The sequence below is a fragment of the Uloborus diversus genome, chromosome 2 (assembly GCF_026930045.1).
Source record: "Uloborus diversus isolate 005 chromosome 2, Udiv.v.3.1, whole genome shotgun sequence".
NCBI lineage: Eukaryota > Metazoa > Arthropoda > Arachnida > Araneae > Uloboridae > Uloborus > Uloborus diversus.
In genome coordinates, this window is record NC_072732.1 from 156,572,233 (window position 1) to 156,590,475 (window position 18,243).

General features: G+C 32.5%; 1 protein-coding gene across 2 annotated transcripts in view; it reads right to left on the minus strand.

The window, feature by feature from the left end:
• Positions 1-18,243, minus strand: part of LOC129217443 (nucleolin-like) — a 79,603-nt gene that overhangs the window by 45,144 nt on the left and 16,216 nt on the right. For both annotated transcript variants that reach the window (XM_054851743.1, XM_054851742.1), the window contains exon 2: positions 1,847-1,990. In XM_054851743.1, the coding sequence (XP_054707718.1) occupies positions 1,847-1,967 (121 nt within the window). In that variant the 5' untranslated portion in view covers positions 1,968-1,990. The remainder of the gene's footprint in view (positions 1-1,846; positions 1,991-18,243) is intronic.

Here is an 18,243-nt window from a genome sequence, read left to right on the forward strand (position 1 = left end):
CAAGCTATTTCTTTCCCGTAAGGATTGGGGCTAGATTCCAGCAGGATAATGCCCGTCCACATGTCGCCAGAACTGTCAAATCCTACCTTGATTCGCAGCAGATACAGCTTCTTCCATGGACTGCATATTCCCCGGATATGTCAACGATTGAACAGAACATGTGTGAGATTTCGTTGGGCGGAGTCTCGCTCGTGATCCTCGTCCTGTTGCTTCGACAGACGAACTTTGGTTGCGCATACATACAATATGGAATTCTCTTCCGCAGGCAGATATTCAAACTTTGTTTCACTCCGTGCCGAGTCGTGTAGCAGCTCTTATTGCGGCGCTTGTTGGCCACACACAATATTAATTTCTATCTCTTTTTATTGTTTGTTTAATTTGAAAATGTAATCATTTATTTGTACCATAATCACTCAACTGTGTATTGAATTTCATTCAACTAGGATGCTTCCTTCATGGTGTTGCAATTTTCACTAACAGGAGTGTATATTGGAAGAATTTTCTACACGTGATGAAGTACTATTTGTCCATCTTGGTTGACTGTGAGTTGAACCAAGAATTTGGAGAAAATAATGAATTCGTTTATCACAATCATTTTAATTGAACTCGGAAAATGGTACATTCTCTTTAAGTACATGGAATAACCGGAATCTTGTTGACACGATAAACCTTTATTTTTAACAGTACAAGAAAAAAAACCGTACAAAAAATAACTTTTGTAACAGAATGCAAACAAAACGAGATGTGCTCAACTAGACCACAGAAAAACCCTACATCCGAAATTTCAGCCTTATACACTGTTATGAATTCAGGAAACTCCTATGATAAATATTACTGTAAAATAGAGTGTTTACAGTACAGAAAAAAATTGTAATAAATTGTATCGAAAAAAATGAACGATTGCAGCGCCAATTGATACACCACGTGACTTACAATGGGAGGCAGATATCATTGTTCTTCCCCTCACTCGATGTATCCCAACTGGTATGGTGGTCCGCAAAGCCAACCAACCATAAGAAGGTCACAAATTCGAACCTGCTCGCATGTTGTGCTTTTTCCATCTCGTTTATTCTAGAGTAAAATTTTACAGCAAAATATGATTTTACGGTAAAAGTTCTGGCAGCATGGATGCCAGTAACTTTTACCGTAAAATTTCAGGATATTTTTTTTTCTTTTTAACAGTTACGGCATTCTGTGTTTGAGTTATGCGAGATTCATACATTACGCCACGGGAAAACTCTTAATAATTTTCTTGGTGCTGGTTCAAATGAAGGTTTCTGCTCTGCTGCCTATTTATTCGAAGGTATGCACGTACGGATATACACTACGGGGAGAAAAAAAACTTGTCAACATTCATTTGGGGGAGAGTAAAATGAAAATTTAGGCGGAAAATTGAGTAAAAGTGTTTTCATATGAACAAAACTTTCCTTACGTTTCAAAAAATATTTATATATAAATAAATAAATAAATAAATAAACACAACATTGGAGAAAGTCAAACAAAACATATACGATGCTACCTTTACTATTTGACCTTTGTGGTGTAATTAGTTTTCAAATATTGTAAGTTTGAAAACGTTCCTTCAAAGTTCTAAAAATTTGATGATGTGCAACTGTTGGCTATATTTTTCACCCGTCCTCACGAACCAGTTTTGTAAGCTAGCTTTGTGCCAGTAAAGTAGCAAGAAAGAGCACCAAGTTCACAGATTTTAAATCGATGTTCGAAGTTTTAAGATGTGCCACTTTTGCACTGCGTTGTGAACAAGATGCAGACGCAATAAACGTGATTTGCAGAAAAACAGTCGGATATTATCAATTGTAACTGCTAAAAATCGCTTTCTTTTTACCTGTTTCCAAAGCTGATGGATCTTTTTCTGGTTCTGATGCAATTTCACGACGAACTATAGTCTTTCCTAGACAAGGAACAGCTAGGAAAACCAAAAAGAACCCAAATCGTACACAAGGCATGGCAACAGATGTTATGAGTTATGCTGAAATAAACAGAACATCGATTAACAAAAGATAACGCGCGGAAGAAAATTATTAGCAGAAAGAAGTTAGTGGCTGTTTTCTGACAGTAACTAAAATAACGAATGAATTACCGAATTTATAGTGAACAAATAAACGAACAAATAAGTAAAATAATTAGTTAATACAGTCGAGTCCCGACTTACGCGAGGGATGCGTTCCAAGACTCCTCGCGTAAGTCGAAATTTCGCGTTGTGGAAAAATATGTGTATAAATTTTTTTTAGAAGCATTCCAAATTCTTTTAGACACTTATGAACACTCTCAAACTGCTTTAAAGCATTCCTCAATTGGACACTACAGTTTTTTACTTAAAAAACTGAACTTTTACTGTATTTAAAAAAAATTGTTTTTTTTCAAGATGAAATACTAGCACAAAATGAATGATCAACGGAAAGGAAAGACATAAAATAAAACAACACGGGTATGCACAGTATGTAGCAATAATAAAATGTTGCACTATAATAGTACTGTACAGTATACAGTAACGTATTTATTAGTACGCATGGAAGATTCACTCATATTTATTGCCGCGCTATCGTCGATGTTTTGTAGTTATTCAAGCATCTCGAGATTGTTAGCTCCCTCCCTCTCCCCCCTTTTTTAATCAGAAACTATTCCTTTTCTTCCCATTTTCACAAAGTTTAGATGAAGGTGCCACTAAGGTACCATTATATTATATTTCATTAACTTTAATATTTCAAATGAAAACAAAATTAAATAAATGAATGATGCTGAGTGACTAACAACGCGATGCGTAGACTAGTTTGATGTGGAAACTTTCGCTGTAAGTGACGCCTAAAGGGATGTAATAGTATTCACGAAATCAATATTTAGTATCGAATAACGAAGCCGATACTTCCTTCTAAAAAATTCTTAATTATAGACGAAAAATTCGCGTTAGCTTTAAAATTCGCGTTATAGCCATTTCGCGTAAGTCGAATCGCGTAGTAGCGGGAGTCGACTGTATACGAAAATTAATGAATGATTTAATAAATAGTGAATTAATACAAAAAGAGGTGAATGGTTAAACAAGTGAATTTTTACATGAAAGAATGCAAATTAATTAATTAGAAAATGAATGCGTAAATGATTTAATAAATGATGAAGTCATTTCCGAAAATTTAAAAGTATTTTTTTCTGAAAGAGCCTGCTTGAAAACATAGGATCTGACCTTTTTAAAATAATTTGATTAAGTTTAATATTTTTTTAAAAAATAATTTAATCGATGCGCTTTTATTGTTTACGCATCTTCCGATGACATCACAAATGATGAAATGCCGTTAACTGATACCATTCACAGAGCACAATATTTAATTCGCTTCTTTACTCACATGTACTGGCAACGATATGGTTGATAGCAAGCGTAGAGCTCAATATTGATTTCGCTTCTTGATTATCATAACGTGGAAACGCGGTAAACAGATGCGCCAAAGTACATCGCCTTATTTTTAAAATCGGACATTTGAAAAAAAAATAATAATAATTAAAAAATAAGCGTTGGAAAAATGAAAGTGTTTTCTTGCTTTGTGGTTTTTTTTTGCTTATTCTATCAATATCAGTGACTAAAAGTAGTACTTTTGACTAAAGGAAACATTCCTACTGAGCAAGTAAACAAAATGAATTATTTCACTTTGCCCGCATGCACTTAGCTAATTGTACAAACCATTTAAAATCAAAATAATTTTAAGATTCATTGTTACAATTCATTATTTTATAAACTAGAAAATCGCCCGTCAAGGTATGACGGGTGAAAATTGCTTCTACATTAATTTGAACGAAGCCATTGCCTGTTTAGTGATATTTTGATCAGGGTTCATACTCTATTTGGATGAAAAAATTCCATGACTTTTCCAAGACTTTTTCATGACTTCAATGAAAATTTTCATGACCTCGTTACATGAAGAGAATAGCACTATTTAATCTCAAACTTAATAATCTTTGGATATGAGCATTAGTAAAACGTCTATATGAATGTCACAGCCTCATTGAAGCACTTACTCGTAATGGAAAAAATATAAGTGCACACTTAAAAAAACTAAACTATTCTTATTTATCTTCATCATATAAATTTAAGTAAAGTAAAAATGCAGTGAAGCGAATATGATGATGCTTAAAAATGTCTGATATTTTTTTTAAAAACAGGCAGAATGATATTGAATGGGACAAAGGTTGAATGAGTCATCACTAAGTTTCAATAAATTTGCTTCAAAAGTTACCTTTTAGTGTCAACAGTGCCTTTAATCATCCACATAACTTGACAGTATTTTGGTTCTTTGAAGTAAAGCCACATAGTTTAGTTCTTTATGTTTCTAAACCAGATCTTTTTTGAAAAAAACTATTTAGTAATGAATCAATCTTCTGATTCAAAAGTATATTTGTTTTGTTTACAAATTTGCATATTTTCAAATGTATATAAATTAATAGGTTCAAAAATTCCAGAACACGTTTAATTCTCGACATTGAACATAGCGGTGGGTCGCATGGATTAGTTTTGCGTGCCGTATGTTGGGCACTACTGTTTTAGAGCATTAGAATTCCTCTTTTTCTGTATTCTATCGCCTGACTTAAGATCTTTATTATAAAACATTCAACAAATTAAGATAAACTCTGATAAATTTAATAATAAAGTCCTTACGAGTGATGAATCAAACTCGCATGCAATTGAATTGCTTTTTTTTTTTTTTGAGTGGGCGTGGCAAAACTAAGAACGTGAAATTTTGCTACTACAGAATATGAAACATAAGAAGTGTTGAAAATAACAGAAAATTCAAAATAAGTGATATCCAGGCAGTAAAATCACATCGCAAAAAATGGCAAGTGGCTGCGGCAGAAGTAGATGCAATGAGCTTTCAAAATTCAGATTTGATTTTTGGATTGTTCAATTTTACACTTTAAATAGCTTTTATGTGCTATACTGTTAAATCATTCCGGATTTTTAATGCTCCTTTAGCTACTGTTCCTTTCTCTTTGTCCAGGAAATTTTTCCCTGACTTGAAATAAATTTCCATGACTTTTAATGAGAATTTCAATTTCCATAACTTTTCCAGGTTTGAAATTCTATTATTTTTTTTCCATGACTTTCCAGGATTTCCATGACCTGTACGAACCCTGTTTGATAGTTGAAATTGTAACCCTACCCCTAGTTGTTCCATTACAGAAAGTGTTTAGAAGGAATGTTACCCGAATGAGGACTCAGTACGAGTAACAGACACCTTTTCTGAAATTCAACTTCATGTACTTTTTGGATTGTATAAATATATATTAATACAGGATGTAGAAACGTCTTCAGAGGGAAAAAAGCAAAATATGGTATAAAAATAGGGCTATGATGGATACCAGCAGAAGCAGATACAGCATTAACAAAAATTTTAAAACATTACCGAAAAGGATGCCAATATCAAACAGATCTCACTTGTTCCTTTAGCATTAGTTGTAATTATTCATGGTGAAGGAAACAAAATTACAAAATACTCTTCCTTCCTCTGTTAGACTTTGTCGATCCTTACGAGTATGCCTTGTATATAAATTTTTGATGCCGGGTGCTGAAGTTTACCTCCCAAGCAATCCAACCAATTTATCAGTTGAATCGATTATTTCAGAAAGGGCATAAGTCCAACTAATGCAACTTTTCAGGAATCAATAAAAGGTGATTATTTCATTCAGAAATGAACTAAATTCTACGAAAATCCTTATGACTAATCTAGCTACAAGTAGGATCATTACCTCACCTTAAATTACGTTTCATTTCTTCACTGAAATTTATTATTATTATTATTTTTTTAATTTGGCCTTGTGCCCTTTCTGCAATAAATATCCTGAAAGACTAGTTTATGAAAATGTAAATCAAGTTAAACAGATTTGTTTCAAACTGATTTATGACTATAAAAAATACTATAACAACGCTACAAAAATAATTAGTGAAGTCCATATTCATATATTCATTATCTTAAAAAAATACATCGTGTACTTTCCTCTTTCTCTCGTCTTGTTTAAGTGAAATAATAAAGTCTGGTGTAAAAAAAATACAAAAACTAACAAACTGAGATAAAAGCCAAAGTTTTACATGTGCATGAAATTATATTCATATTCATAATTCATCAAATACATCCTCCATGGAAATCTTCTTTTTCTGTCCTTCTCTTGTCTAGTTTTGTGTATCAAGTTTGATGTACATATTAGTATGACTATGGCACTGAATAATCATCTTGATATTTGTTATTTCTTCCAACAATGGGAAAATTGTCCCTGTATACTCAATATTGGCCAAGTTAGTTCAGCCGACAAGCGTTACTTTGCAATATTCTCTTGAAAACCGTCTATAAAATGCTAACCTGAAACCGTTCCTTTGATGCTCTATCAAACATTTAAACATCATGAATTGAAAATATTTTTCACCCAGTAGAATCTTTTTCAAAAATTTCAATTTGAAAGAAAGGTCCTCTTAAAAAATGAAAGGCATCTGTTTTAGCAGTTACAGATTTCATTGTTTTCAACAGATTTGTCTGTGAAATCTTGATGTAATTTTGAGATTTCACTTATAAGAGATTGGATTTCACATGGTTATAATCTGTCATAACATTCGCTTTACGTCCTAAAATCCCGATCTCAAAGGACAAATGAATGTCCTCTCAGAAGAAAGTCATCAGCAATCTTATTAAATTTCTTCAGTGTTACTTTCTAGAAAAAGTCTCCTGTAGTATTGTTCTTATTTTGACCAGCGTATTTCTCGGTGCAAGCTTACAGTTTTTTCGCAGTTAACAGAGTGATGTTAATAAAATCCCTGAGAAAATAGCGAATGTCATTCCGATTCCGCGATTTCGAGTCCCCTCTCCCCTAACCCGCAAACTGACGAACCTGCCACTACCGAAATTATGCTAGATCAAAGGAGTTATCTGTGTTTATTTCATTACGCCAAAAATCTAGTTCTTCTATGATCTTGTCATTGCGTCTTACTATTTCTTCCTTCGCGTTTAGCGCAGAAAGGGCATAAGTCCGGGACTTGTGCTCTTTCTGCATTAAACGAAAAATGTGACCCCAAAATAAAGTGCTTTGTTGTACAAGGATTGACTTCCCTGCTACACTAGGCGATGTATCAGCATACAAGTATGGGAAAACCACAGCTAACTCAATTTTGAAAAAAATGTGACTTATGCCCTTTCTGCAATAATCGATTCAGTTTTCAGAGAAGGCAGCTGAAACCCTTAATAAGCCCTTACAGCAGCATCGATTACATTTTTCACGATAATTTTCAAGAGTGGATTGTAACAGATGCATACTACACAGGCAATAACAAAATTCTAACGCCTACTTAAGCAATATAGTTTCAATGCATTATATGACAAAAAATCGCATAAAATATTTTTGTCCGGTTTTTTTTTATACAAATACTCTATGTGCACCGCCCCATTAAAAAACTGGGATGAAATGGAAATTGCAGGAAAAGAAGAGATGGGTAGCATTTTGATTTTCAACACTTATAGTTTTCGGCATTTTGATTTTCAAAAAAATAACAAAAGTTTTGAATGCAGTATTTAAAAAACCCAGCCCCTCCATCTCCCTTTTTTTTCATTTTCCTCGTTAGTAAATTTTTATTCAAAACACAAAGCGTGAAAATTTGTATGACTAAATTTTTGGGGCGTGCTTTTGACTTTCAAAGCGTGAAATCAGAAACGCCCCGATGGGAGGTCGTCGCTGTGACCTCCCAAAAATGTCCTTAGTCGACAAATTTTGTCTGATGATTAGGCTAAATTGTCGTCATTCGGGAAAATTTAGAGTTCTATACAGCGAAATTTGGAGTTCGATTTGACAAAATTATAGTTCGGCAAAATTAAGAGTTCCAATCCGCAAAATTATCACTATTCGAAAAGATTTGGAGTTCCATTCGGCAGATTGAGAATTTAATCCCTCCCAAAAATTTAAGTTCTGGCCGTCTCTGCATGAAATATGCTTGTCGGTGCGTTTAAAATACCACTTGTTCCATGTCTCATTCTCATTGTTGTCTACCCTTTAATACAAAAGACGATAAAAAGTAAAAACACAAAATTACCACACAATAATATTTTTAGTGATAGAAGATATTAGAAAATTCCAAATCAGCGAACAACTTTGACATCCCTTTCCGGCAAGATCTTATCAATGTCTAAAGAGATAAGTTGTTTACCGAAAAAAAATGGCAAAGATGTGGATTTTTATCTAAATGAAAAAAAAAAAAAAAAACAATGGCTGCTTGCTTTTTTTTATCTGAAGAAATAATCATTCTGATGCTAAAAAGAGTTGTTATCAACAAGATAACGCAGGTGAAGGACGTTACTGGTCGGTTCACTGTCAAGATGGCTGAAATTAAAACTTGGTATTTATGCAGATGAAGAAGGGAAAAGAATTGAAGAATCAAAATCTTATCAGAGGAAATACCTGTCAAAATTTCGCGACTGGTTCACAGATATTTTCAGATAAAATTATGAACTTATTATTTCCACTGTGACACAAACGAAAACTCTAGAAATAAAGTTTAGACTATTGTCCGTTTTTCAGCAGTTGAGACTTGGCCACGCCCCCAACACGTGGTATCGGAAGATTCTATATGCCTCTTTTGGGGATGAGGCTTCAGACCAACACTGAGAAAGGTTGCCAGTTGGCCATCGTTATCGCACTGGAGGAACACGAGTGTTCTATAATTTTCTAAGAAATCACCTACCACCTTCTCTCTCGAAAAAAAGGTGTGCTACAAAGACAATTGTTCGACTTAAAAGTATTTTAAGATTTGCAGTGTATTTCTAAACGTTTCGGGTTTTTATCATTGATTTTGCAAAGGAAATCCTAAACTTTCTGTTTTTCACACTAACTAAACATTTTCTGCAAGCACGGTGAACAGTTACAGGGGAAATTGGAACGAAAATGTTTCATTCTATTATGCTGAAACTTTCACAAAACTCAAACGTGGGTTTTTCACGCATTTTCTAATATTATAAATCTCTGATCGCATTTTGTTAACTTTGCTGGTCAACCATTTCTCACCTTATTTACGATTCAATTTTCTTCTTTAAAGCGTTTTTTTTTTTTTTGAGTATTACACAGTAGTATGGGATAAATGAACTACTTTTGCAATATTTCGAACTGTTTTACTTCGAATATAATGAAGAATTAATACATTTTCGGATTGCGTTTGTTGTTACTTTGCAAATTCGAGCCATTTTGAAAATAATACGTAGAATTTGTGAAGTAAACAAGCAAAAATTGATACCAAATGTTTTTTTAACTAGCACTGCATTGAAAAAATAATAAAAAAAGAAAACGACAGACAACTATAATTTCGAATTTTTCTGAAAATCTTTCTCCGTCATCTCATTTTTGGCCCATTTCAAACAGTCAATATTTTGTAAAAAAAATGTTGGGTTGATGTAATCGTGTAGAGACAGTATGAAAAAGTATTGAACTACTATTTCAATTCCTAGGCACTTCATTTTTAACCACACACATTTAAAGCGTGCGAACAATTTTGGAAGCCACAGTAGGTAAGTTGCACTCTGTGTGAAACATTTCAATACTTTAGTAATATTTTTTTTTCAATATGGCTTTTATTCTTCAGAAATGAAAAAAGGAACAAAACAAAACTTAAAGCTTTTCACGTGCCAGTATAGTTATCTACAGAATAATTGAATAAGTGCTTGAAACAACGTTTTATGTTACTTTTTTGACCTATTTATTTTTGTAAATACGAAAAAATGTATATGCTTCATTTTTTTCAAGTTTTTTTCGATTACTCTAAAAGTAGTTCAGTTCTTCCAGCACTTTTACGGAATAGCGTTACGTGCTGGGATCATAAAATAGGCAAAAGTTTGTTGCCGGTATTCTAATACAGATCCGAACAAGGACGGATACAAGGGAGGGGCGTTCGCCCCTTCCTTGAGTCGAGATACAGAACTCTTCCACGGCATATTTTTGATACTGAAGTTGAAAATTATTTTAGCCTATCTTCAATAGTTTTACGAAGTTCTTGGTGTCTGGAAAATGAAATTGTACCACATGTCTTAACACTTTAGTGAAGGGATCCGAACTTTATATAGGAAGTATTTCAAAGTTCCAAAAACTCGATTTTAGACGGTTTTAGTGATATTAAATAGGGTTATGGTTCAAGGGCTCTTCTCAGGAAAGTTTCGAAAATTGAAGTCCCCTCCCCCTTCAAAAAGAGAAACTATTATGGACAGTAAGGGATGGGGTTTGGTAAACTCCTGTGCAATTTTGAACAAAAGGAAGTCCCCCCCCCCTCCCAAAATAACTGAAATGAGACGATCTTTCATGGTGTTTGGAAGGGGGGGGGGGTGCGGAGGTTTGCGAATTTATAAAAGATCTCGATTTAAAACATCTCGAGATCTCGATTTAAAACATCTCGAGATCTCGATTCAAAAGATCTTGAGAAGTAAATTGTTCGAGTACTCGACTCAAAAGATCTCGAGAAGTAAATTGCTCGAGTACTCGATTCAAAAGATCTCGAGAAGTCAATCGCTCGAGTGCTCGATTCGGAAGATCTTGAGAAGTCAATCGCTCGAGTTCTCGAATTAAAAAGATCTCGATTATCAATCACTCGATTCCCGATATCTCGATTATCAAAAGATCTGGATTATGCCCATTACTAGTGTCAACACAATGCAATAAAATAACGACACGTGATAATTTTAACCATGAATTTATACGAACAGTGTACGATGGCTTTTGTTTGATTTTTTTTGTCGATACCACAAAAGTTTTGTGGTATATTTTTTCTCTGTCTCTTCGTTTTTTGACCAATTTCAAAAATAAAATCAGACAATGTTTTGAAAAATACTACTGAGTTTTATTTAGAATGGCATAGGAATGATGTGAAAAAAATTTAGACTTCATATTCGAATTCAGTTTCTCGTTATTTTGGCTTTACTACAAAATTTTAAGGTGTTCGAACACTTTTGAGCCATTGTATGTGACCGATCAGTGCGGCTGAGGGCAAATTCATCAGAACAAAATTGCATTTTTTTTTTTTTTTTAGAAATAAACATAAAACGGAAAAAATATATTAGGTAGAATTCATTTCAATTCAAAAAGGGCGTAACGTGATGGTCTCGGATTTTTTTTTTTTTTTGAATTTAACATATGTTAAAATTCATAAAAAAATAAGAAATACTTTATTTATTATTTTTTTGTTTTGCCCCCCCCCCCCCCAAAAAAAAAAAAAAAAAAAATCCTGGATCGAGATACTTGCCGCCAAAGATGGCGGTCCTATCATGATTCCTCACTTGGGATTTTCGTCAAAGTTTTTAAAGTCCATTATCTCAGGAATGGTGTAACACATTTTGTTACGATTTATTTTACTTAAAAGGATATTTTTTCTTGCTTAAAAATATATGCAACATTTTGAAATATGTGCTTTAGTTTTTTTTTCCACAGTCTTTTGAAAATAAAGTTTAAAATAATGTTTTTGATTTTTCTCAAAAATGTCAATTTCAAAAATTTTAATTTCTTACAGTTTATTAGTACCACTGAGCAATACGTTCCCTGAAAAGGAGAGCTTCCACTTTTTCGTTTAACAGATATTAGAGGTATTTAAAAAAATGAGGTTTTTTTTAAGGAACTCTTTACGTAATGGCAGACCTGAAAATTCAAAAAAAAAAAAAAAAAAATCGCAACAAGTGGTCAGAGAACACTTAATTAAGTTATATAGCAAAATTTTCATTTTGAGTGTCCTCTTTATTCAGAAGTTTTATTTTTTATGAAAACAAGAACGCGGCTTCCAGCCGATCGGCTGCATTTCCCCATGCAACCTTTCAGCGTAGCACCGAAAAAATCGTTAAGCGCACTTGTTCTCACTAAATTCAATATCCTGGATAAAATGGCAACTCAAAATTAAAGTTTCGCTATATGACTGAGTTAAAAGTGTTTTCCGGTCTCTTGCTGCGAAAAAAAAAAAAAAAAAAATTGAATTTTCATGATTGAATTATCATGTTTTTTAATGATCTTTTACGTTACGTAAAAGATCATTAAAAATCCTCATTCTTCCAAATGCCTCTAAAATCTGTTAAATGAAAAGGTGGAAGCTCTCCTTTTCTGGGAATGTAGTGCTCAGTGGTACTAATAAACTGAAAAAAAATGAAAATTTTTGAAATTTACATTTTTGAGAAAAATCAAAAAATTTATTTCAAACTTTTTTTTAAAAAGACTGTGGAAAAAAAATAAAGCACACATTTAAAATGTTGCATATGTTTTTGAAAAAGAAAAAATGTCCTTTTAAGTAAAACAAACCGCAACAAAATATGTTCTACAGTTTCCTGAGTTAATGGACTTTAATAATTTTGACGAAAATCCGAAGTGAGAAATCATCACAGGACCGTCATCTTTGGCGGCCTGTATCTCGGCCCAGGAGTTTTTTTTTTGGGGGGGGGGGGAAGTATTTCTTAATTTTTTATGAATTTTAACATATATGTTCAATTAAAAAAAAAATCAGAGACCATCATGTTACGCCCTTTGTTGAATTGACATGTGGATTCTACCATATGTATTTTTATACAATATATACATGATGAAACCGCTACCGCATTCCGTATTCCTTTTTTTGTTGCAAACTAACCACCCCCCATCCTCGCGTCCGTCATTCGGGGGGGGGGAGGGGGCAGACTTAGATAAAATGAAAAGCTTTCTGCGAACACAAATCCTAACTGGAAAATTTTCTGCAAATAATTATTTTGCCTAACTCACCCTTGAATAAAAAATTAAATTTATATTCAAATATGAAAGAGACAAAAAAAAGTGCTTTAAATCATTTAATTTTTTTTTTTTTACAATAGCATAGTTTGCTTATTTTTCACCAACTGAAGAAAACTGCCAAAACCCAAAACCATTATTTTTTTACACATGCGCTTTAAAAAAATTTTAGAGAAAGGCTTTAACAGAAATAAACTCTGGGATTTTCTTAAAAATTCCTTTAAAAAAAATGAAATTAACGTTAGCAGTTTGAAAAAAAAATTCTGCAGAGCCAAAAATTTTCTGCGAACTCCGTTCGCTCGTTCGTCTATATTATGCAAGGCCGGGGGGGGGGGGGGGGGCAATTGACCCCTTGGCTTTGAGAATCAAGGTATGTATTTCCGTATATATGGGGGTAGTTTTGCGGTTTTTCGATGTGATATTCATAATTCATAGAGCATATACGGTTCCTTCCCCCCCCCTCCCGGAAAATTTTGAAATGATGGCCCTGCGGCCTGCTCCCTTGCCCGCGCCAAAGCACTTTGTAAATGTGATATAAGAACTGATCCATAAATTTTTACAGATACAGATACAGATCGGGAGAGAGCATTGCGCCAGAACAAGGTTCTTTTACGCGGTATGGATGAAGAGAAATAATCAGTATTTTTAAGTAGTTAGGAAGAAATTTTTATGTACCTACGCTGCTGCCATCTGTTGGACTTTGAAGCAGAGTTAGGAAAAATCTTTTATGTACCTACGCTGCTGCTATCTGTTGGATTTTGAAGCAGTTAGGAAGATCCTTTTAAGTACCTAAAGGCCATATCACACGTAGCGAAATTCGTTCAACCTGACGATCAACTTCGGTTCGACTCAACCGCGAGAGCGAATTCCGACCGGAAAATCCCCGTGTGCTATGCTTTCCGAGGTTGAACGTATTCCATTCAACTTTTTATCTTCTCGGCAAAAAAGTTGGATCAACCTCAACTTTCAGCCAATCAGGAGGAAACAATCCTCTGACCTGTTACGTCAAAATACAACATGGCCGCCTGTAACAACATCAACAGCGTGTGCAAGGAATGGAATAAACTGCTAGAATAACTTCAGGTGAGTTATTAGTACTATATTTTCGTCAAAAACAAATATAAAACGTAATATTTTATAAATCTCCACCTTATTATTGTGTTAAAAGGTTAATTTCTAGTTCAAAGTCGTCGTAAGAATTTCCTTGCCAAATTCGCCAATCTCGTAGTGTGCAATCTTGCCAAATCAATGAATGTTTATAAACAATCTGAAGCAAGAGCAACGGTAATGGGTCAATCCGTAGAAATCACCCAGGCCGTGTTGCTCGACATTTTTGATTTTCCTAATTTTTTTACTAGTAAATTCTCACTACTAGGTGAGTTCAAAAGTGTTAAAAGAAAATTTTTTAAGCTCATACTTTTTTTTAACCCACCACTTTAAGTTTGCTTAGTTGCCGTTTTTGGACCAAAAACAAGTTTTACGTAAATGCATCTAACTCGGTCAATTTTACAGTTATCAGGACAAAACAAAATCCATCACCAGAAGGATGCCCCAGATACGATTTGCTTGCAAAATATTATTTAAATGGTGAGAAAGGTGAAGAAAAAAAATAACAATTACAAACTGAAAATTAGCATAAAATACGAGTTTTAGTGCAACAAAATTAGTAAAAGGAGGAGAGTCTCAGCTATATTTTTTTTCTTCTGTAGATATAATATAGGACTACTTGTTGTAGGAATTTTAAACTTAAGAACTTTGTCCTTTTTTTTTTGCAAACTTTTTCAAAAATGGAAAAAATCGAATTTTGACTAAGTTTAAAGTAAAATATCTCAAAAGGGACTAGTGAAAAATTATGAAATTGATACAGGTAACACCTTTTTTATGACATGAAAATATGATTACAATTTGATGACTGAGACTCAACTGGTACTAGAGTTATAGAGCATTAAAGTTGGCCAAATATTGCATTTTCGCAAAGTTTAAAGCAAATTATTTCAAGTGAGAACGAGTGAAAAACAATGAAATTGATACAGGTAGCAGGTAGCACCGTTTTATTATATGAACCTATGATTACAATTTGGTGACTGAGATTCAACTGGTGTCAGAGTTATAGTGCATCAAAATTGGCCAAATATTGCATTACACATACACAAAGTTAAATATTAATTCATAGATAAGCTTCACTTTCCAAACATTTAATAGAAACAAAAGTTCATCTTCTTTAGCAAATTAAATTCATGCAATAGAATTATGCACAAAAAATAAGCAAATGAATAAATGAAATAAATGTTTAGCTCCTTTGTCCTAAACATTTAAGTATATACACATCATAAATCAATTGTTATTAATAACAACACATTTTTTTTTTTTGCAACAATTTGTCATCTTTTACTTAAGTTTTCTTCTGTATGTAAAATACCAGACACCCGGTTATCACATTCAGAGGCTGGAGGCAGATGTTATCGCTGAGATGACATCTGCCTCCAGCTCGGTTATTCGCTCTTCCGGACTGATGAGTTCCAATAAAAACGAAACTGTAGTCTCTGGATATGATAATCGGGCTGTCTGGTATAACATGTGGATTGTTTAAAAACAGCACACACACCATGCCTATACTTTACGAAATACATTGATTTTACATTTCATAAAAGCTAGGGGGTACTTTGCCTGTCCTCCTCCCTGTATAATATTCATGTTATATATACTTGTCTAATTTGTTTTCTTAATTTTAGATTATGTGAGAAAGAATTTCAAGTTATTGTTTACAGATGCAGTTATAGAGGTTGCAGTCAAAAACTGTTTGTTCAGGGCGAAGTTAATTATTGTTGAACTTTGAAATGTAATTGAAATTATGTATTAATACATATGAGTGTGTGTGTGTGTATGGAATTTATTGTAAATAAAGTTTATGTATAAATTTTATGTGTCAGTTTCTCTAAAGAATACTAGAAAAAAATGAACTTTTTAAATTTTTTTTTCTTTCTTGGTATATATTATAAAAGATAATGTTCCTTCAGTTTGCTTTGCAAAAACATCTATGAAGCATTGTTCTTCTCAGAGAACAAAAGTAAAACAACTCACAATTTCTTACTTAATTGAATGTACCTGCATGACTCAATTAAATCAATAGAACCATTTTAAGTCCAATTTTTCAAACTATGAAAAGTAGTACAAACCTGCCTAAATCAGTAGAAAAGTTGGTATTCTTGCGTTCTATGTAACTTGTAATCTATGCAATAAGTACTTTATACTCTTCACTATTTAAAAATTTAAGTTTTGATTTTTTTTAAAAGTAATAAATTTTATGTGCATGTGTTGGAAAGATAAAATAGAATGGGTCATGTACAGAGGTTTCATATAAAAACAGTAGCATGTATATATAAAAGTAGAAAATTTTGTTATTCCACTTTTTGTGCATTGCTAAAAAGATTTCTATTTTAACAACTAAACTTGGTGTACATTCAATAGCAAAATAATAATACTTAGACGAGGTTGGGTTTTTGACAAAAAAAAAAAAAAAAAAAACCTGTTTTTGAAATGACCTGTTAAAAACTCCAATACTGACATTGATAGTTTTTATAAACACATATGGTTTCCTGATGCTGAAAAATTATTTCACATTATATCATTAAAATTAATAGTTTAATTAATAAGTTTGATTAAAATTAATTGATAAATTTTCTTGTAAATTTGTTACACTGTAAAAGTAGTTATGGATAACAGTTACAGCTTGTTTTCAAAGTAGTTTTGTTTTAAACTTTTTAATAACTTAATTCATTTGTAACAATTAGATACAATTAATTTTATCAATCAAAAAGGCTTTCTGGGAAAGGATTTATGCAATGTCTCTTTTCTTTTGAGTAAAAATGAAACTAAGTTGATCAGAACTCAATAGTTAAGTATAATAGTATCTAAATATTTTGAATGGTGATATTTACTTTTTTTTATGTTATTAATTTTTTCTCTAATATAAATATTCTCTGTTTATAGAGGAACTAATAGTTGCTTGATACAACCAAAGACATAAATGTCAAAAACTTAAATACCAACTCTAATAGCTTTTGTAGCGGTTATCTCTCAATTCAGGATGTCCCAGCAAAAGTATGATGGGAAAGTTTTAGACAAAACAATATACCCCTGTTCAGCATCAATAGAGAGGATATTCTCCAGTTTTGAATTGATCCATTCCAAACTTAGAAATAGACATGGTGTGCAAAAGGATTTGAAATTAGTATTTTATCACTGCATGGTTTGAGGAGAAAAGATTTAGAGTGGGAATAAATGTAAATGTTGACTAAAGATCCAAATTTTATTAAAGTTTGAAAATTAAACTAGACAAATGTATGCATTGCCTTTCACTTTCAACTTTAAAAAAAATTAAGGAATAAATAGTCATTATTATTGTTACTATTCAATATACTGCTATTTCCATTACTTGTTATCCTATACTAATAGTAGCTCTTTTATTCATCTCTCTCATTCTACAGGCAAGCAGCTTGTTGAATCAACATTCTGTTTGGGATTTTTTACTAAACATATATTTTTTTTAATCCAAAAGAGTCGAAAAGTTTCCTCTAGTGTATGAAATCAAAATACTTTAAACTGAGAATCATTTGTTGTAGCAATTTCATACTAAATACAAATTTTTTAGTCAGGTTTTGGGCAGATAAGTGTTTAAAAGTAATAACTCAGAAATGTCCATTTACTTGATTTATAATTGCTGTTATTAAATTTTGTCACATATTTTAAAGTGGTAGACAAGTTTACTGGTTTAAAAATCACAGCTTTTACATAATTAGACAAGTTATTTATAAATATCGACTCTTACTCAGGTCCAGATCTACATGCCCACAGTTGGGGGGTCAGGGCAACGACCCAAGAAATTGGAAAACTTTTTAGATAAACGAATACACTTAAACCTTCAACGTTGCAAACACATTTGGGAATTTCTGTAAAGTATCAGGATAATTAAAAGATTTTATTTGGGAAAATCAGCAAATGTGAAATAAATACATAGAATTACCTTAATATGAGCCACGAAAATGTCCGTTTCAAATAAAATTATTAAAAAAAACCTTTAAATATATTATGAAAAGCAGCAAGACTAATCAAAGTGTAAAAAACGTAATAGTTACATAAGAGTTACCTACATTTGCAAAAAAAAAAAAAAAACTTGCTAAGACCCAGAAAGATGGATAAAACAAAATTTTTTATTGTAAAAAGTTTCTTATGGTCCATTGATTTTGTAATGAACTTATACGTAAAATGAGAGGAAAAAAAATCAGGAGTTAAGAATTTCAAACTCCCTCAAAAACAAAATAAGTCAAAAAAAAAAAAAACTTTGTCTGATAATTAAAATAGCCGTTTAAAACATAAACAAATAATAATATTGAATTTAAAAAAAAATAGTGAAGAAAAGCTTCCATGGTTTTAATCAATTCTTATCGGGGAAGGGGGGATCAAAACTTACAGATCCAGGCCTGCTTT